This window comes from Bufo bufo, chromosome 1 (assembly GCF_905171765.1).
Source record: "Bufo bufo chromosome 1, aBufBuf1.1, whole genome shotgun sequence".
Classification (NCBI taxonomy): domain Eukaryota; kingdom Metazoa; phylum Chordata; class Amphibia; order Anura; family Bufonidae; genus Bufo; species Bufo bufo.
In genome coordinates, this window is record NC_053389.1 from 700198098 (window position 1) to 700219974 (window position 21877).

General features: G+C 43.0%; 1 protein-coding gene across 1 annotated transcript in view; it reads right to left on the bottom strand.

The window, feature by feature from the left end:
- The window catches only part of FAM174B (family with sequence similarity 174 member B), a 93464-nt gene extending 74962 nt beyond the window's left edge, over nt 1–18502 (bottom strand). The window contains exon 1 of the mRNA XM_040414198.1: nt 18224–18502. Coding sequence (XP_040270132.1) covers nt 18224–18492 — 269 coding nt within the window. The 5' untranslated portion in view covers nt 18493–18502. The remainder of the gene's footprint in view (nt 1–18223) is intronic.
- Between the last annotated feature and the right edge of the window lie 3375 nt (nt 18503–21877).

Consider the following 21877-nt stretch of genomic DNA (forward strand, 5'->3'; position numbering starts at 1 on the left):
TTTTATCGCGCGGGTGCAATGTGTTTTGCACGCGCGTGATAAAAAACCGACTGTGGTACCCAGACCCGAACTTCTTCACAGAAGTTCGGGTTAGTTGTAGTGTAGATTGTATTATTTCCCCTTATAACATGGTTATAAAGGGAAAATAATAGCATTCTGAATACAGAATGCTTAGTAAAATAGAGCTGGAGGGGTTAAAAAAATAAAAAAAATAATTTAACTCACCTTAATCCACTTGTTCGTGCAGCCGGCATCTCTTCTGTCTTCATCTGTGAGCAATAGGACCTTTGATGACGTCACTGCGTTCATCACATGGTCCATCACATGATCCATCACCATGGTGATGGATCATGTGATGAGCGTAGTGACGTCATCAAAAAGGTCCTATAGCTCACAGATGAAGACAGAAGCGATACCGGCTGCGCGAACAAGTGGATTAAGGCGAGTTAAACTTTTTTATTATTTCTTTTTTAACCCCTCCAGCCCTATTGTACTATGCATTCTGTATTCAGAATGTTATTATTTTCCCTTATAACCATGTTATAAGGGGAAATAATAATGATCGGGTCCCCATCCCGATCGTCACCTAGCAATCGTGCGTGAAAATCGCACCGCATCCGCACTTGCGGATGCTAGCGATTTTCACGTAACCCCATTCATTTCTATGGGGCCTGCGTTACGTGAAAAACGCACAAAGAGGAGCATGCTGCGATTTTCACGCAACGCACAAGTGATGCGTGAAAATCACTGCTCGTGTGCACAGCCCCATAGAAATGAATGGGTCAGGATTCAGTGCGGGTGCAATGCGTTCACCTCACGCATCACATCCGCGCGGAATACTCGCCCGTGTGAAAGGGGCCTTAAGAAAAGATTCTACAGAATTATTTACTAAAAGACGTGTCAGGAGAGCAGACAGATCCTCTTTACGGGAAGGCAACACATGCATTACATCCAGCCTTCAAGTCAATGCTCAAATAGAATAAAATAAACTAAAACAAATAAATGCCAAATTATTAATATTCCAAAGGCTTAGAATTAAATTAACGGTGACACTGGGAGCTAGGAATCTCTATGCAAACATCACAATGATTAAAGTCGGCGGAGACAGCAACAGTAAATGAAATTCTGCAGTCACAGGCCCATCTGCTACATCCGACTGATGACTTCTTTATTAATTCTGCTTAGAGTTTAGATAAGGCGCTTGTGTTTTCCCCTTTTAGCTTTCACTCCAATTGGCAAACCAGAACGCAGAAAGCTTCGTTCCTGAGGCACAGTTGTTATACTTAGTTTAAGTAATCCATGATGTTGCTGTGACAGAAGGTCTCCGACAAGACTGGAGCACGGAGAAAAGAGGCCTCATGGCCTGTGACGTCACCCGTTACTGCTTAGAAGAAACCCAGCATGAAATGGAACCACTTTAACCCTCCGCTTGCTTACTGGACGTGGGGGCTTGCCAGACTCCAGAGAGAAGCCAGGTCTGCACAGTAGCGCACGAAGTAGGATAGAAACCAGTTATCCTATACACAAAGCATCACATCGATTTACAAGTAAAGGAGTCAATAGCTCAAATATAAACCCGCACTATGGGGAAAATGATCAGAGAAGCTGCAACTAGTGTTGAGCGAAGCAAATGCTACATCCAAAGTCGCTTTGTTCAAAACTTCGGAATAATGCTGTATGGAGAGCCATCTCCTTAAAGGGGTTTTCTCATCTCAGACAATGGGGGCAATCGCTAGGATATGCCCCCATTGTCTTATAGCTGCGGGTCCCACACCTATATCGAGAACGGAGCCCCGAAAGTGAAGGAGAGCGCACTACGCATGCGCAGCCGCCCTCCATTAATTTCTATGGGGCTGCCAAAAATAGCCAAGCACTGGCTCGACTATTGCCGTCTGCCCCATAGAAATGAATGGGAGCATGGGCCGCGCATGCGCGGCACGCTCCCATTCACTTCTATGGGAGAGGCGGGGATTAGCGCTTGGTTGTGGACGGACCCTGGGAAATCTGGGGTCCTCCAGCCACAGCGCTCTCCAGTCCGTTCTCGATATAGGTGCAGGTTCCAGCGGTGGGACCCGCACCTATCAGACAATGGGTGTATATCCTAGCGATATGCCCCCATTGTCTAAAATGGGAATACCCCTTTAAAAGATATTAAAATGTATGGGCTCCGATGAGCAAAAGTTCATTATTCACGAAGTCGCGCTTGACTTTGTTGAATAACTGCGATAGTTGATTTTTAAAGTGGAAAACCACTTTAAAATGTTAAACCAAACTCGGCTTCGGTTCTGACTAGTTCGGTTTCAAGTTTTAAATAAATTTTCCACTTTAAAAATCAACGAAGTTATTCAACAAAGTCACGGGCAGTTTCGTGAATAACTTACTTCGGTTCATCAGAGCCCATACATTCTAATACTGTACGGAGACGGATCTCCATACGGTATTATTCTAAGGTTTTGAACTTCAGATGAAGCATTCGAAGCTCGCTTGGCTCAGCACTAGTTGCAACCCATACTTGCCATCATCTTCCCCATCAGGGAAGGACACTGAAGGACAGCAAGCCGTAGAAGAGCTTTTAAGGGCTCATGCACACAAATGTATTTTTTTCCACGTCCGTTCTTTTTTTTTTTAACCATTCACTTCAATGGGGTTGCAAAATAAAAAAATAAAAAAATTAAATGTGTATTCCGTGTCTGTATGTCCGCATGGCCATTCTGCAAAAAATAGAACATGTCCTATTATGGTCCACATTACAGACAAGGATAGGACTGTTCTATTGGGGGACGGACTTTCCGCAAAATGCAGAATGCACACGGTCGGTATCCACGTTTTGCAGATCTGCAATTAGCGTGTGCGGGAGCCCTAACAAGGAGTAATCATGAGTGGTTTATCTGTTTATCAAGATGGTTCCAACAGTCTACATCAAGGGTCAGCCACCTTCTGTACGCCAGCTGTTGTCAAAATACAATTCCCAGCACGCTCCATTCATGAGAGTAGAAAAGCGTATGCATGCTAGGAGTTGTAGTTTCCCCACAGCTGGGGTGCTGGAGGTTGCCTAGCCCTGGAAATCTGCTCAGCTTCTCCTGCTCTAGAACAGTGCCTGCAGACGGCACTGCATTTCATGGTGACGGGTTCCCATTAATGTGTATGGGGGAGGAGAGCCGAATTACATTCTTTTGGTCTAGGCAATATAAAACGGTTATACACTGAACACATGAAAATAGTGCTGGACAAGTAAGGGCGGCGTTCAAGGCAGCGAACACATGGAACCTTTACACGTATAAGGACCTCCATCAGATATAGCGACTACTCCCCCCAGCCCCCAAATGTAAATATAGGATAACTGGAGCTTTTGTAAAGGACAAGGACTGTTTGTGTTAAAACAATGCGATGCACATCAGCTGAAAAACGCGGCAGCGCCGTCTCCTAGTCACCAACTGATTGCGTCCACGTCCAAAAGCAAAGAGCAATTTCATGCTTTGTTGTCCTACAAATGAGCTCTGCACAGAAATAAAATACTCAATCCTCTGGGATGATCAAACAAGAGCCATAATAAATGAATGAATCAAAGGGCAATGTGCCATCCTAAACACAGATATGTGACAACATATTTTTACTCTGGATATTTCCCCTCTAGCGCTAGAAAGACAACAGATGGGGTGGTTTCACACATTGCATCTTGTGGAAAAATGCAGCAATTTTTGTTGTATTTTTCCAGGACCCAGATGTTTGCTTTGAAAAATAAAACACCAGACAAATAATACATTTTGTTTGTGATCCTTTTCCTCATTTTTGGTGTTTTTTTTTTTCCATATTGCAGCCTACTCTAGGTATGGTATTTTTCGGGCATTTTAACATACTCACGCTCAGAAGTAGAAAAATGCATGTTATAAATAGAATATAAAAAAAAAAAGTCCCCCCCCCCCCCCACAAAAAAAAATAAAAAAAATGATGACAACATATATACTGTAAGTTTTTACTATATATATATATATATATATATATATATATATATATATATATATATATATATATATATATATATATATATATATATATACACACACACACATATACATACACACACAGTACAGACCAAAAGTTTGGACACACCTTCTCATTCAAAGAGTTTTCTTTATTTTCATGACTATGAAGGCATCAAAACTATGAATTAACACGTGTGGAATTATATACATAACAAATAAGTGTGAAACAACTAAAAATATGTCATATTCTAGGTTCTTCAAAGTAGCCACCTTTTGCTTTGATTACTGCTTTGCACACTCTTGGCATTCTCTTGAGGAGCTTCAAGAGGTAGTCCCCTGAAATGGTCTTCCAACAGTCTTGAAGGAGTTCCCAGAGATGCTTAGCACTTGTTGGCCCTTTTGCCTTCACTCTGCGGTCCAGCTCACCCCAAACCATCTCGATTGGGTTCAGGTGCGGTGACTGTGGAGGCCAGGTCATCTGGCGCAGCACCCCATCACTCTCCTTCATGGTCAAATAGCCCTTACTTTTAAAGTTTTCCCAATTTTTCGGCTGACTGACTGACCTTCATTTCTTAAAGTAATGATGGCCACTCGTTTTTCTTTACTTAGCTGCTTTTTTCTTGCCATAATACAAATTCTAACAGTCTATTCAGTAGGACTATCAGCTGTGTATCCACCTGACTTCTCCTCAACGCAACTGATGGTCCCAACCCCATTTATAAGGCAAGAAATCCCACTTATTAAACCTGACAGGGCACACCTGTGAAGTGAAAACCATTTCAGGGGACGACCTCTTGAAACTCATCAAGAGAATGCCAAGAGTGTGCAAAGCAGTAATCAAAGCAAAAGGTGGCTACTTTGAGGAACCTAGAATATGACATATTTTCAGTTGTTTCACACTTGTTTGTTATGTATATAATTCCACATGTGTTAATTCATAGTTTTGATGCCTTCATAGTCATGAAAATAAAGAAAACTCTTTGAATGAGAAGGTGTGTCCAAACTTTTGGTCTGTACTGTAATAGATAGATAGATAGATATCTATCTATCTATCTATCTCAATACTAATTGCTGGTTTATGGACCTCATGCGCACAGATGTATTATGGCTCTGTATCACACCCGAGCTGTATAGAGCAGTAATGCAGCAGACATAACTGTGGGGCCATCTCTTCAATGGGAGACCATCTCCATGAGGGTAGGTTCACAAGGAGTTTTTTCAGAAGAGGTTTTGAGGCAGATTTTACTGCAGGTTTTTCAGCCAAAGCTAGAAGTGGATCCGGCAAGAAGGAAAAGTATTAGTCCTTCCCTTATTTCCAATTGCTTTCTAATCCACTTCTAGCTTTGGCTAATAAACCTGCAGGAAAATCTGCCACTAAACCTCCTCCAAAAAAGCCTGTGTGAACCTACCCTAATATGGTGCCAAGTAGAGGCACACAGACTGTCTACAGCTCCCTACCATGGAGTCTTGTGTCACCATGTAGCATACTTGCCAACTCCCCAGAAATGTCTGTGAGGCTCCCAGAAAAAAGGGGGGACCTCTCAGAAGGGCTGACAAATCTCCTGGGCTCCACACATGGAGGGCTGCGTTCTCCAAGAATGCCCTCCAACTGCATGCGACTCTGGGATTCTGGGTCATCAGACTGAGCTACAAGTGCCCAAAGGTTTATTGAGGAGCAGGGCTCTGTACAAAAGGAAGTGTGGCCTATGCCAATAGGGCTCATGGATTATAAAAGGGGCATTGTGCACGTCCCTGTGTCCCAGACTGCATCCACACAGGCACCCTGCAAATACACATGTGGTCTTTATCCGAGTGATGTCTGTGAAATAATGGCAGAAGTTCCAAAAATAATAATTATAAAAGTGGCTACAAATAGGAAGTGCTCATATATTTTCTTACACCTGTAGCCGAAGATCAAGATACAACAGCATCATGCATAGGTTTTCCTGCTGTGTTTTTAGGGATTCTTTACCAATGTGTTGTCCATATGGCATTTCAGATATGGGGCTGAAGAAGCAGGATACCCTGCACAAGGCCCCGCTTTTTCTGCAGCCTATGAATAATATAGAGTGAATAGTAATTTGTAAACATAAACCATGAGACTGGTTACATGATATATACAGCCAAAAGATAACCAAAATTATAATTGTACCATCACAGTACATCACACATGACAACACGGGTCATTCTGTATGATGCATTAATAAAAAATGAACAGAGCAGCCACGCGAATGTGCGACCGGCCGCTCTATTCATTTAAAGGGGGGCTGCTGGAGGTAGGGGCCTCATCCTCTATCCACAGGACAAGATCTAACCAGAATACTCCTTTAAGGCCATATTCACACACTCAATCAAGCTTATGGGTCAGTGAAAATCACAGACAGGGCACATATTGTTCAGTCCATTTTTCATGGACCTTTTGCTAGGCGAAGCCCTGAAAATCCCCTTTTCAGCCTAGCAGTGCGCCGCAGTTGAGTGCAACTGGGCCACCTTCATTCATTTTCATGCGCATGAAAAATGGATGATACACAATAGATGACACTCAACACGGACATTGTCACGGATGGAAAAAAAATATATGACATGTTTCTATTTAATGACTGCAGTCTGTACTTGAGAACTTCAGTAACGGTTGTTTAAGGTAATGGTGTCATTACGCGACATTCACGTAACCATATTTTCAGATTCATTCATTTCTATGGGGCTGCAAAAAAAATGTGGACAGCACATGGATGACATCTGTGCGGCCATTTCACAAATTATAAGCCATGTCCTATTCTTGCCGTTTTGCGGACAAGAATAGGCAGGTCTTTATTAGGACTCATGGAAAGTGCAGGATGCACACGACTGGTATCTGTATTTTTTCCGGATCTACGGTTTGCGGACCGCAAAATGGATACAGCTATGTGAATGTAGCCTAATTCACATGTATGCGTCCATTTTCTGGCTATAAAATAAACTGTCCTTTTATATATTCTGCCGTCTGCAGGGAACAATACTTCCATAATCTGGTGTGCAACACAAGAGAGTAACATGGGAAACAACCCCTGTATAAAATCAGAGGCATTAAGGAGGTACTATACATGGGCGGCAGGTCCTGCAGGTCAACTGTGCCCATCAGGCTGGGTTTACACAATAAAAATTTCTGTCGTGGTAAAGCCATGTCCATTTTTACAAAACACAAACGTAGAAGAGGATTCTTTACGGTAAGAGCAGTGAGACTATGGAACTCTCTGTCTGAGGAGGTGGTGATGGTGAGTTCACTAAAAGAGCTCAAGAGGGGCCTGGATGTATTTCTGGAGTGTAATAATATTACAGGCTATAGCTACTAGAGAGGGGTCGTTGGTCCGGGGAGTTATTCTGATTGCCTGATTGGAAGGCTTCTACCTCACATATTTTTTTATGCCTTCCTCTGGATCAACTTGCAGGATAACAGGCCGAACTGGATGGACAGATGTATTTTTTCAGCCTTATAAACTCTAAACTATGTTACAGTAATGGTTTTTTAACCACCTCCCGTCCGCTCGTTGACTATAAACGTCCAGGAGGTGGATCTCTATCTCCGAATGGACATTTCTGAACGTCCATTCAGAGATCGCTGCTGCACGCTAATCAAGCAGCTTCAGATGGGGTTGCCCGCTGTTAGTGACAGCAGGGCAACCCAGAGAGAAGGCAGGGACAGTTCCTAGGGGCCCCTGCCTTCTAGATCGATCGCTGTATACACAGCGCTCACCGCATGCTGATAAACACCATAAAAAATAAAAACATTTTTGTCACCTTACATCCCAAAAACTCCAAGTGATCAAAAAGGCGTATGTCCCACAAAATGGTACCAATAAAAACTTCACCTCATCCCGCAAAAAATGAGCCCCTACATAAGAAAAATCGCTTAAAAAAATAATAATATAGCTCTCAGAACATGGACACATTAAAACATTTTTTGTTTCAAAAATGCTATTATTGTGTTAAAGTAAAATAAATAAATTTAAAAAAGCATACAAATTAGGCATCGCCGCGTCCGTAACAACCAGCTCTATAAAAATATCACATGACCTAACCCCTAGGGTGAACACCGTAAAAAAAAAAAAAACTGTCAAAAAAAGGCATTTTTGTCACCTTACATCATAAAAAGTGCAACACCAAGTGATCAAAAAGGTGTATGTCCCACAAAATGGTACCAATAAAACCGTTACCTCATCCCACAAAAAATGAGCCCCTACATAAGAAAATTGCTTAAACAAAATAAAAAACTATAGCTCTCAGAACATGGACACATTAAAACAATTTTTTGTTTCAAAAATGCTATTACTGTGTAAAACTTAAATAAATAAGAAAAAGTATACATATTAGGTATTGCCACGTCCGTAACAAATTGCTCTATAAAAATGTCACATGACAATAAAAACTGTGCTAAAATAACCAATTTTTTGGTCTCCTTGCCCCATAAAGTTATAATGAATGATCAAAAAAATCATATGTACCCAAAAATAGTACCAATAAAACTGGCACCTTATCCCCTAGTTTCCAAAAAGGAGTCACTTTTTGGGAGTTTCTACTGTAAGGGTGTATCAGGGGGGCTTCAAATGGGACATGGCATCTAAAAACAAGTTCAGCAAAATCTGCCTTCCAAAAACCATGTGGCGCTCCTTTTCTTCTGCGCCCTGCCGTGTGCCCTTACATCAGTTTACGACCACATGTGGGGTGTTTCTGTAAACCGCTGAATCAGAATAATAAATAGTGTTTTGTTTGGCTGTTAACCCTCGATGTGTTAAAGAAAAAAAAATGGATTAAAATGGAAAATATGCCAAAAAAGTGAAATTTAAAAATTTGATCTCCATTTTCCTTTAATTCTTGTTGAACACCTAAAAGGGTTAACAAAGTTTGTAAAATCAGTTTTAAGTAACTTGAGGGGTAAAGTCTCTACAATAGGGTCATTTATGGGGGTATCCCCCATGTAAGCCCCACAAAGTGACTTCAGACCTACACTGGTCCTTAAAAAGTTGGTTTTGGCAATTTTCTTAAAAATTTAAAGAATTGCTTCTAAAATTCTAAGCCTTCCAACATCCTAAAAAAAGAAAATGACATTTAGGCCTCTTGCACATGAACTTTTTTTTTTTTACATTTACGTTCCGTTTTTTGCGTCCCGTATACGGAACCATTCATTTCAATGGGTCCGAAAAAAATGGAAGGTACTCCATATGCCTTCCGTTTCTGTATTTCCATTTTTACGTTCCGCTCAAAGATAGAACATGTCCTATTAGTGTCCGCATAACGGACAAGGATAGTACTGTTCTATCAGGGCCAGCTGTTTCATTCCGCAAAAAACTGAATGCACGCGGACGTCATCCTTATTTTTTGCGGACCGCAAAATACTGAAAAAGCCATACGGTCGTGTGCAATAGGCCTTACAAAATGATGCCAACATAAAGTAGACATATGGGGAATGTTAAGTAATAAATATTTTATGAGGTATCACTTTCTGTTTTAAAAAGCAGAGAAATTGAAATTTTGAACATTGTGAATTTTTCAAAATTGAAGTACAATGTGTCACGAGAAAACAATCTCAGAATGGCTTCGATAAGTAAAAGCGTTCCAAAGCTATTACCACATAAAGTGACATATGTCAGATTTGCTAAATTAGGCCTGGTCAGGAAGGGGGTAAATGGCCCGGATGTGAAGTGGTTATAGGTGTGTCTTACATGTAAAACCTGTGGGCAGTTACCATATCGCAAAATCGTACATTTTTACAATGTAGTTTTTGTTGCTTTTTTTACTCCAAAAAATAAAATGCAGCACATAAACCCAGCCTTACACACCTTCATATGAACAACAATATAGCAGCACGGTGGTCGCATAACGCAACAACAGTTTGTTCTAATTACACTTTTAGACACGTGCGCCACTAAAAAGCTTTATGAATAGTGATAAATCCCAATGGACAGCTCATGAACGCACCACATTATAGCGGAAATGTTACAGTAATCAGCAAGTGTCTTTTGACAATAGGAAAATAAACGCATCAATGAGAATGCCCAAGATACAGATCACACTGCTAATAAAGTGTCCCGACTCCGGGGCCAGAATGGAGGCAATCTGAGCCTATTCTGCTGTAACTGCCTACACGTAACATAATACCAGTCCTATTATACAGAGCAAAACAGGAGGTCTGCTGCATTTACTCGGTGAGCAGGACAGTGAGCCGATCAGTACAGAACATAACAAATCTAAAACACACATTGCTCTACTTAAGCCACATACACAAGGCCATATAGCATTCAGAGGCAGGGCAGTGAGGGGGTTAATGACAACATTGCTGGTGGTCTACGGCAATAAAGGGGTTTATTCCAGGAGCCCTGTTGGTCTTGGGTAATAAAAGGGTTTATTTAAAAAAAAAATAATAATAATTGTGGTCCTAGGCAATGAAGGTGCTTATGTCAATGTCTTGGGCAGTGAAGAGGTTAATGTCAATATACATTGAGGTCTTGGGCAGTGAAGGAGTTAAAAGAGTTTTCTGGGACATTATATTCTAAGGCCACAAAATATATATATATATATAGAAGGAGGAGAAAATCCGGCGGGAGCACCATTCACGGTGTGGGTGCAACGTCCAGCACAGGGTAACGGCAATACCCCAAGTATTGTAGAGATAAAAGAAGTCGGAATGCACTCCAAAATAATAGTGAAATACACGGTTTATTCACCCATAGTATGGCAAACTTGCGACGTTTCGGCTCACCAGAGCCTTCCTCAAGCTTGAGGAAGGCTCTGGTGAGCCGAAACGTCGCAAGTTTGCCATACTATGGGTGAATAAACCGTGTATTTCACTATTATTTTGGAGTGCAGTCCGACTTCTTTTATCTCATATATATATATATATATATATATATACATACACACATACACACAGCACTCCTCTTATAAAGACACTGCGTTTTTTTACTCACACATGTGACACAAAATAGGCAACGTTTCAATCCCCTTCTGGGATCCTTCTCAAGCCAAGTGCCCTTGACGTTGCCTATTTTGTGTCACATGTGTGAATAAAGACACTGCGTTTTTTTACAAGAGGAGTGCTGCGTTGATTTTACTTGGATACATACACCTGATGTCAAGGGGGAGACGCGTGCACCGGATATAATCTAATAATAATATATATATATATATATATATATATATATATATATATATATATATATATATATATATATACATACATATATATAATTATATTATTTTACACACACACACACTACTGTAGCCCCTGCTTCTAACACAAGACCCCTGAGGAAGCTGCTATTCACTACGGGTGGGGTCCGTAGCCTGGACATTCTATTGCACTTTATGGGTATCTATGCATCTTGGTTATCATGAATGTTGTTTAGGATGCAGTTTTTCATCTATGACTTGTCTGGGCACTGAGAATTACTGTAGGTGTGCATTAATATGAAGGAACGTATTTTGGTCCATATGCAATAAATATTGCAATATTTAATATTATTTTCAGATGAGGCCTTCTCTTCTATTATTCACTAGCTTTCGGATTGGTCATCAATATAATTTCGGCAGGCAATCTACTCCCAGCAACCCTGCCGATCAGCAGCACCAGAACTGCACAGGCCTATACACTGGAAGCAGTGCTGTGGTAACCGGGCACAACTATCACATAGTATACAGAGGTGACAGGTTCACTTTATAGGGTTTGTGCCCTACAGTTATCCCCTAACCACAGGATAGAGGACAACTAGATGATCGCTGGGGGTCTGACTGCTGGGACCACCATCGATCATGAGCACAGGTTCCTGTTCCCCGTTCTGATGGGGTGGCCGGTCGTGCATGTGCCCTGCCGCTCCATTCATTCTCTAAGGGGGCGCCGGAGAATGAATGGCACAGGTCAGTCTTACCACATACCGAATGCCATATAAATGAAACCTATAAAACCTCATTTGGAATTATTTTCCAGCTTCCCACTACATTGTATGCAATATTAAAAGTGTGCCATTAAAGTACAACTTGTCCAGCAAAAAACAAGCCCTCATACGGCTATGTGAACGGAAAAAAAAAAAAAAAAAGTTATGGCGCCGGAAAGGCGGGGAGTAAAAAAACGAAAATGAAAAAACACAAATTGCTCAGTCAGGAAGGGGTTAAGTATGCCCTGAATATAAGAATGTATATGTGCATGCATTGCTTCCCGTCCCGGCAGCATTCATTTCCAGGGATGAACTTTAGTAAACTGTACATTAGGAAGCTTATTTACATCCAGTGATCTTCCCTTCTGTTTAAGGCATCCTTCGAAATCTGCTACGTCTGTGGCACATAGGAGCCCATGGACTCATGTGTCAGTTCATGTCATTCCAATAGTCCAGAATTTCCAATAATCTGGCAATTAAACAGTCCTGACAAATGTTACTACTTAGAGAAAAAAGGGGGAGTACAAGCGGCTCTAACCTCTCGTACCAGCAGTGGTTCGAGGCGCAACCCTGTCGACCGACCCCTGGTCATTTATCTAAATGTTACTACTTATCAAGACATCAAGTGGACAATCGGCTAGTCACATAAATGCAAGTGTCACACAAAAGATGCTAAGGAAGATGTCGTACATTCGTCTGTGTGCAGACCCTGCCGAACGTGGGAAAAAAAAATTCTAGTTCACCTATATAATTCATCTTCAGAAAAAGTTTAGGATCTTTGAAAATATTTGGCATTACTTGCAATGAGCTGATGCATTTACACGGGCCGAGAATCAGGCTGATTATCTGGCCATGTAAATGTGCCGCCGAGCGAAATGCTCATTCATCGGGTGAACCTGTCGTTCATGCAGGGACCACCGATCATGGCATCTGCACGGTAAACAGCAGGGCAAAAAATGCATAAAACCATGGTGGAAATAGAGGGTTTAAAAAGAACTTAATCAATAAATTACATGTGGTCCTAAACTGCTGCAAACAACACAGGGAATATGAGAATGAAGAAGTGAATGAAAACGCTTGGAGAGAACATGCTGATCCATAATGTGTTAAAGGGTTATCCTGTAATTTATATTGATGACCCATTCTCAGGATAGGTCATCAATATCAGATCGGTGGGGGTCCAACACCCAAGACCCTCGCCGATCAGCTGTTAGAAGAGGCCAGGCACTCAGCGAGCACCGCAGACTCATCCTAGGCCGTGTGACATCACCATACATGGGTCACATGGCCTAGCTACAGCTAAGCCTCATTGAAGTGAATGGGGCTGAACTGCAATACCAAACACTGCCACTATACAATGTACGGCGCTGTGCTTGGAGAGCATGGCAGCTACCTGAAACAGCTGATCGGTGGGGCTGCCAGACCCCTGCCAATGTGATAATGATTACCTATCCTAAGGATAGGTCATCCTTATCTATCACTGGATAACCCCTTTAAATGTGAACACACAGACACCTAAAGTCCCTAAAGACCAACCCTAAAGATCTGGTCTTCCACCCAGATACTCATTTTGAAGTACGTACTGTACAACTGCGAATGGAATAGGGGTTTGAAAAAAATATATATAAAAATATATTATATATACACACACATCCTGGTGGGGCAGTGAAATAGGACAAGATAGAACATGTTCTACTTTTTTACATCCGTTTTTCACTGACAGTCAAAAAAACTGCCGTGTGAATAATCCCATAGACTACCATTGGTCTTAAAACAGACGTGTGATGGCCGTTAAAAAAATGTCCATCACATGTCCGTTTTTCACTGTCGTGTGCATGTAGCCTTAATAGGGGTCAAAGTATGCTGATTAAAAGATTTCATCTTTCAGTATTAAAACACAAGAAAAACTATATAAATGTGGTATCGCTGTAATCGTAATGACCCAGAGAATCATGAGCACAGGACGGTTTTACTGCATAGGGAACGTCATAGAAACAAAACTACGGAGGAGAATATGAATATATATATATATATATATATATATATATATATATATATATATTTTATATTTATATTTAATATACATAACCAACAAAATAAACATGTTCACAATTTTCATGTTAGAAATTTAAAGCAAAGGAGGACACAAGGTACAGTCCCACTTAAAGGGAACCTGTCACCGGGATTTTGGGTATAGAGCTGAGGTCATGGGTTGCTAGATGGCCACTAGCACATCCGCAATACCCATTCCCCATAGCTCTGTGTGCTTTTATTGTGTAAAAAAAAAAAACGATTTGATACATATGCAAATTAACCTGCGATGAGTCCTGTCCCAGAGATGAGTCCAGCATGAAGGAGCCCAGCACCGCCCCGCATCCTCAGAATCTCCTCCTTGCTCCCTGATGTCAGAAAGCTAGAGCGCCGTAATCTCGCGATGCGCGAGCTAGTGCATGCGCAGTTCCTTCCCTGAGGCTGATGCCAGCACAGGGAAGGAACACTATGACGACACTGTGCATGCGCTAGCTCACGCATCGCGAGATTACTTCGCTCTAGCTTTATGACGTCGGGGAGCAAGGAGGAGATTCGGAGGATGCGGGGCGGTGCTGGACTCATCTCACATACAGGACACATCTCAGGGTAATTTGCTTATGTATCAAATCGGGTTTTTTTACACATTAAAAGCACACAGAGCTATAGGGACTGGGTATTGCGGATGTGCTAGCGGCCATCTAGCAACCCATGACCTCAGCTCTATACACAAAATCCCGGTGACAGGTTCCCTTTAACTGACCCACCAAATCTCCTGAACAGATCTGTGGTACACACATACAGTGGGGGAAATAATTATTTGACCCCTCACTGATTTTGTAAGTTTGTCCAATGACAAAGAAATGAAAAGTCTCAGAACAGTATCATTTCAATGGTAGGTTTATTGTAACAGTGGCAGATAGCACATCAAAAGGAAAATCGAAAAAAAAAACTTTAAATAAAAGATAGCAACTGATTTGCATTTCATTGAGTGAAATAAGTATTTGAACCCCTACCAACCATTAAGAGTTCTGGCTCCCACAGAGTGGTTAGACACTTCTACTCAATTAGTCACCCTCATTAAGGACACCTGTCTTAACTAGTCACCTGTATAAAAGACACCTGTCCACAGAATCAATCAATCAAGCAGACTCCAAACTCTCCAACATGGGAAAGACCAAAGAGCTGTCCAAGGATGTCAGAGACAAAATTGTAGACCTGCACAAGGCTGGAATGGGCTACAAAACCATTAGCAAGAAGCTGGGAGAGAAGGTGACAACTGTTGGTGCGATTGTTCGAAAATGGAAGGAGCACAAAATGACCATCAATCGACCTCGCTCTGGGGCTCCACGCAAGATCTCACCTCGTGGGGTGTCAATGGTTCTGAGAAAGGTGAAAAAGCATCCTAGAACTACACGGGAGGAGTTAGTTAATGACCTCAAATTAGCAGGGACCACAGTCACCAAGAAAACCATTGGAAACACATTACACCGCAATGGATTAAAATCCTGCAGGGCTCGCAAGGTCCCCCTGCTCAGGAAGGCACATGTGCAGGCCCGTCTGAAGTTTGCCAATGAACACCTGAATGATTCAGAGAGTGACTGGGAGAAGGTGCTGTGGTCTGATGAGACCAAAATAGAGCTCTTTGGCATTAACTCAACTCGCTGTGTTTGGAGGAAGAAAAATGCTGCCTATGACCCCCAAAACACCGTCCCCACCGTCAAGCATGGGGGTGGAAACATTTTGCTTTGGGGGTGTTTTTCTGCTAAGGGCACAGGACAACTTATTCGCATAAACGGGAAAATGGACGGAGCCATGTATCGTGAAATCCTGAGCGACAACCTCCTTCCCTCTGCCAGGAAACTGAAAATGGGTCGTGGATGGGTGTTCCAGCACGACAATGACCCAAAAAATACAGCAAAGGCAACAAAGGAGTGGCTCAAGAAGAAGCACATTAAGGTCATGGAGTGGCCTAGTCAGTCTCCGGACCTTAATCCAATCGAAAACCTATGGAGGGAGCTCAAGCTCAGAGTTGCACAGAGACAGCCTCGAAACCTTAGGGATTTAGAGATGATCTGCAAAGAGGAGTGGACCAACATTCCTCCTAAAATGTGCGCAAACTTGGTCATCAATTACAAGAAACGTTTGACCTCTGTGCTTGCAAACAAGGGGTTTTCCACCAAGTATTAAGTCTTTTTTTGTTAGAGGGTTCAAATACTTATTTCACTCAATGAAATGCAAATCAGTTGCTATCTTTTATTTAAAGTTATTTTTTCGATTTTCCTTTTGATGTGCTATCTGCCACTGTTACAATAAACCTACCATTGAAATGATACTGTTCTGAGACTTTTCATTTCTTTGTCATTGGACAAACTTACAAAATCAGTGAGGGGTCAAATAATTATTTCCCCCACTGTATACTCCCGTCCACCCCCATTACCACCCGTACGTAGATCAGTAGGTTACTCAGCAGTGATGTCCATCTCTATCCACATCTTTTCAAATTTGCTTGGAATAAGTTTTGAACAAATTCAGCTTTTACATTTGCACCATGACACTGGTAGCAGGTATAACAGCTGCTATTAGGCACCACAGCTAAAGGGGTCCTCCGTCCACCTCCACTCAGTCCGGAGGACCACTGCAGATAATGGAGTGTGTGCAGGACAAGGGGAGAGCCAGAGGAAAATCGACAGCAGAATCACAAAGAAAATGAGGAACAGACCAAAATAATTTCAGATCTAGAACTCGGCTGCTTCAGTTGGAGGTCAGGGCATCTTGATTCTATGTTTTGCTATTGAGACCCCGTGGCCCCTGGGAATTGGTCTCATGCACATGACAGCCGTTTTGGTCCCTGTCCGATCCGCATTTTTTGCCGATCACACACGGACCCTTTCGTTTATACGGGTCCGCAAAACATATCATGTTATCTGTGCTGCCCGCTTCCGGGTGGCCGTTCCTCAAATGCATTTCTATTACAGGAACCGAGGAAACTGCGGGATGCACACAGACGGTATCCATTTTCAGATCTGCAGTTTGCGGACCACAAAATTCATACAGTTGTGTGCTTAAGGCCTTAACGCTTTTGACAACATCTGCCTCACATATACTGTATCTGCTGTACTTTAAAGATGGAGCCTGCCTCGGAGCAGAACGAGCTGCCAGGTGCCTGCTGTTTCACACAGGAATCACTCAGGGCTAATGTCTGTGATTGGCGATAACGCTGATCGCAAACATTTAACTCCTCAGATACTGTAATAAAATGTGACCACAGCCTATGAGAACAGGGAAGGTGTTCCTGAGTGATAATAGGCCTGAGCCTGTAAAAGGCTACCAGGTCCATTAGAGACATATTCCAATGTAGGCCTGCAGATGGCAGCACTGCTCTGGAATATACTCAACTTTCCACACACTGTATAAAATGACATTACAGTGGAAAAGGCTATCTGACTATTTCAGGTTCAGGTCCCCTGGGGAGTCTAAAAAGGTGTTAAAGAAAGGAAAACAAAACATCTAAGGCATCCCCGCGTCCCAAAAAGCCTGTACTATTAAAATAGAACAATATTTATGCCACACAGCGAACTGTGAAACAGAAGAAAACAAAAAAAAATGAATCAAAATGCCCGATTTATATTTTTTTGTCACTGCATCCCTACAAAATTTTTATAAAACGGGATCAAAAAAAGTCACACACACCCCGAAATAGTATCAATTAAAAGTACAAGTCGCCCCACAAAAAAAGGGGGCCCTCACACAGCTCTGTAGACAAATATGAAACATGGGGGTCAAAATATGCTGGTGAAAAGATTTCCAAAGTTCAAAACACAAGAAAAACTATATAAATGTGGTATCGCTGTAATCGTAATCACCCAGAGAACGATGAGCACAGGCCGGTTTTACCGCATAGGGAACGTCACAGGAATCGCCCAATTCCACCCCATTTTCTCACTCCATTGTAGACAGCTGTGAATGGAGCCCCTTAGAAAGCACCAAACACAAGCCCTCGTAGGGTTATGTGAATAAGCGTTATGGCTCCGAGAAGGCAGAGAGTGAAAAACGGAAACGCAAAAACAGAAAACGGTTGTTATTATTATTATACCATAAAGCATAAAAGCTACAGAATAGTCTCTGGTCACTTTTCCCATAGGACTGCTGCCACTGACCTCTGTACTGCCCAGCACATCTGGACATATGGCATGCAGCTGGCACTGTTATGCCAGCTGGTACCACAACCCAGCTGTCTGCAGGTGACTGACCAGACTGCTGCAGAAGTTTGCACCCCCTCCCTGCAGGCGGCACAGCCGGTACCTGAAGATCTTGACGATGAGGCAGGCGATGAGGAAGGTGCTGAAGCCGCACACGAAGATGAAGACGCTCTTGATGGTGGGCATGTACTGCCCTATGTTGTTGAAGCGGGTCACCCTGGCAGTGTCGTTGCCCTGTGTGTCCGGAGTGCGCACGGTGCCATTCCCAGACACTGGGGCTTCCTCCTGCTCCCGCCGGTACACTGCGCTGCCCAGGGCGGCACACAGCAGCAGCAGGCTCCCGCAGCAGCTCAGCAGCAGCAAGCCTCTCATCTTCTGCTGCGCCCTGTGCTAGGATCCTGCTCTCCTCACACTGCAGGAAATAGGAGCGGGAAACCGGAAGGCTTTTTACACCACGTTGCAGTGAATCATTTGATGAGGGGCACAGGGGAGGGCTGAGGAGAAGAGGGCACTGCCAGGGTTCCCCCAGGAAAGGCATCAGCGTCACCAGGATCACTACTACCACCAGAATCACTACTACCACCACCAGGATCACTACTACCACCACCACCAGGATCACTACTACCACCACCAGAATCACTACTACCACCACCAGAATCACTATTATCACCAGCACAATTATTATTATTACCAGCACAATTACTATTACCACCACCAGAATCACTACTACCACCACCAGAATCACTACTACCACCACCACCAGGATCACTACTACCACCACCAGAATCACTACTACCACCCCCACCACCAGGATCACTACTACCACCACCACCAGGATCACTACTACCACCACCAGAATCACTACTACCACCACCAGAATCACTATTATCACCAGCACAATTACTATTATCACCAGCACAATTATTATTACCAGCACAATTACTATTACCACCAGCAGAATCACTACTACCACCAGCAGAATCACTACTACCACCAGCAGGATCACTACTACCACCACCAGGATCACTACTACCACCACCAGGATCACTACTACCACCACCAGAATCACTATTATCACCAGCACAATTACTATTATCACCAGCACAATTACTATTATCACCAGCACAATTACTATTACCACCAGCAGAATCACTACTACCACCAGCAGAATCACTACTACCACCACCAGGATCACTACTACCACCACCACCAGGATCACTACTACCACCACCAGAATCACTACTACCACCCCCACCACCAGGATCACTACTACCACCACCACCAGGATCACTACTACCACCACCAGAATCACTACTACCACCACCAGAATCACTATTATCACCAGCACAATTATTATTATTACCAGCACAATTACTATTACCACCAGCAGAATCACTACTACCACCAGCAGAATCACTACTACCACCAGCAGGATCACTACTACCACCACCAGGATCACTACTACCACCACCAGGATCACTACTACCACCACCAGAATCACTACTACCACCACCAGAATCACTATCATCACCAGCACAATTACTATTATCACCAGCACAATTACTATTATCACCAGCACAATTACTATTACCACCAGCAGAATCACTACTACCACCAGCAGAATCACTACTACCACCACCAGGATCACTACTACCACCACCACCAGGATCACTACTACCACCACCAGAATCACTACTACCACCCCCACCACCAGGATCACTACTACCACCACCACCAGGATCACTACTACCACCACCAGAATCACTACTACCACCACCAGAATCACTATTATCACCAGCACAATTACTATTATCACCAGCACAATTATTATTATTACCAGCACAATTACTATTACCACCAGCAGAATCACTACTACCACCAGCAGAATCACTACTACCACCAGCAGGATCACTACTACCACCACCAGGATCACTACTACCACCACCAGGATCACTACTACCACCACCAGGATCACTACTACCACCACCAGAATCACTACTACCACCACCAGAATCACTATTATCACCAGCACAATTACTATTATCACCAGCACAATTACTATTATCACCAGCACAATTACTATTACCACCAGCAGAATCACTACTACCACCAGCAGAATCACTACTACCACCACCAGGATCACTACTACCACCAGCAAAATCACTAGTACCACCACCAGAATCCCTACCACCACCAGCACAATCTCTAGTACCGCCACCAGAATCACTACTACCACCACCAGGATCACTACTATCACCACCAGGATCACTACTATCACCACCAGGATCACTAGTACCACCACCAGAATCACTAGTACCACCACCAGAATCACTACTACCACCACCACCAGAATCACTAGTACCCCCAGCACAATCACTACTACCACCACCAGGATCACTACTACCACCAGCAAAATCACTAGTACCAGCACAATCTCTAGTACCGCCACCAGAATCACTACTACCACCACCAGGATCACTACTACCACCACCAGAATCACTACTACCACCACCAGGATCACTACTATCACCACCAGGATCACTACTACCACCACCAGAATCACTAGTACCACCACCAGAATCACTACTACCACCACCAGAATCACTAGTCCCACCAGCACAATCACTAGTACCACCACCAGAATCACTACTACCACCACCAGAATCCCTACCACCACCAGCACAATCTCTAGTACCGCCACCAGAATCACTACTATCACCACCAGAATCACTACTACCACCACCAGAATCACTAGTACCACCACCAGAATCACTAGTACCACCAGCACAATCACTAGTACCACCACCAGAATCACTAGTACCACCACCAGAATCACTACTACCACCACCAGAATCACTAGTACCACCACCAGAATCACTAGTACCACCAGCACAATCACTACTACCACCACCAGAATCACTACTACCACCACCAGGATCACTACTACCACCACCAGGATCACTACTACCACCACCAGAATCACTACTACCACCAGCACAATCACTACTACCACCAGCACAATCACTAGTACCACCACCAGACTGCACAGTACTAATATTATTGTAGCCACTAATTATAAATCTACTTCCTGCTAATATTCTTTATTCAGGTGGGGGGGGGGGGGTCATTTATCAAAATGGGATTTTGTCTTTTTTTTTTTGGGGAGTGTCTGCTTGGTTTGATTGGTTGCGACAAATTTACAATTAGTCGCACGCCATTTTTTCAAATTTGTTGGATTTTGAAAGGTTTTGGATTTGTCAGGGTAAAGTCTCATGCACATTACTGTATATTCAGTCCACGTCCGATCAGCATTTTTTGCGGAGACCCATTCTTTTCTATGGGTTCACAAAAATTGTGAACAGCACAGGGATGTCATCCATGTGCTGTTCTGCAAACTATAGAACATGTCCTATTCTTGTCTGTTTTGCAGATAAAATAGGCATTTCTACCATTGGGCCAGCAGAAAGTGCAGGATGCACACAGCGGTATCCGTATTTTGCGGGTCGCAAAACGGCAGCAGCCATGTGCATGAGCCTTAAAGGGCTTGTCTCACTTCAGCAAATGCTGTTTATCATGTAGAGAACGTTAATATAAGGCACTTACTAATGTATTGTGATTGTCCATGTTGCTTCCTTTGCTGGCTGGAGTCATATTTCCATCACGTTATACACTGCTCGTATCCATGGTTATGACCACCCTGCAATCCATCAGTCATGGTCATGCTTGCACATTATAGGAAAAAGCGCTGGCCTCTCTG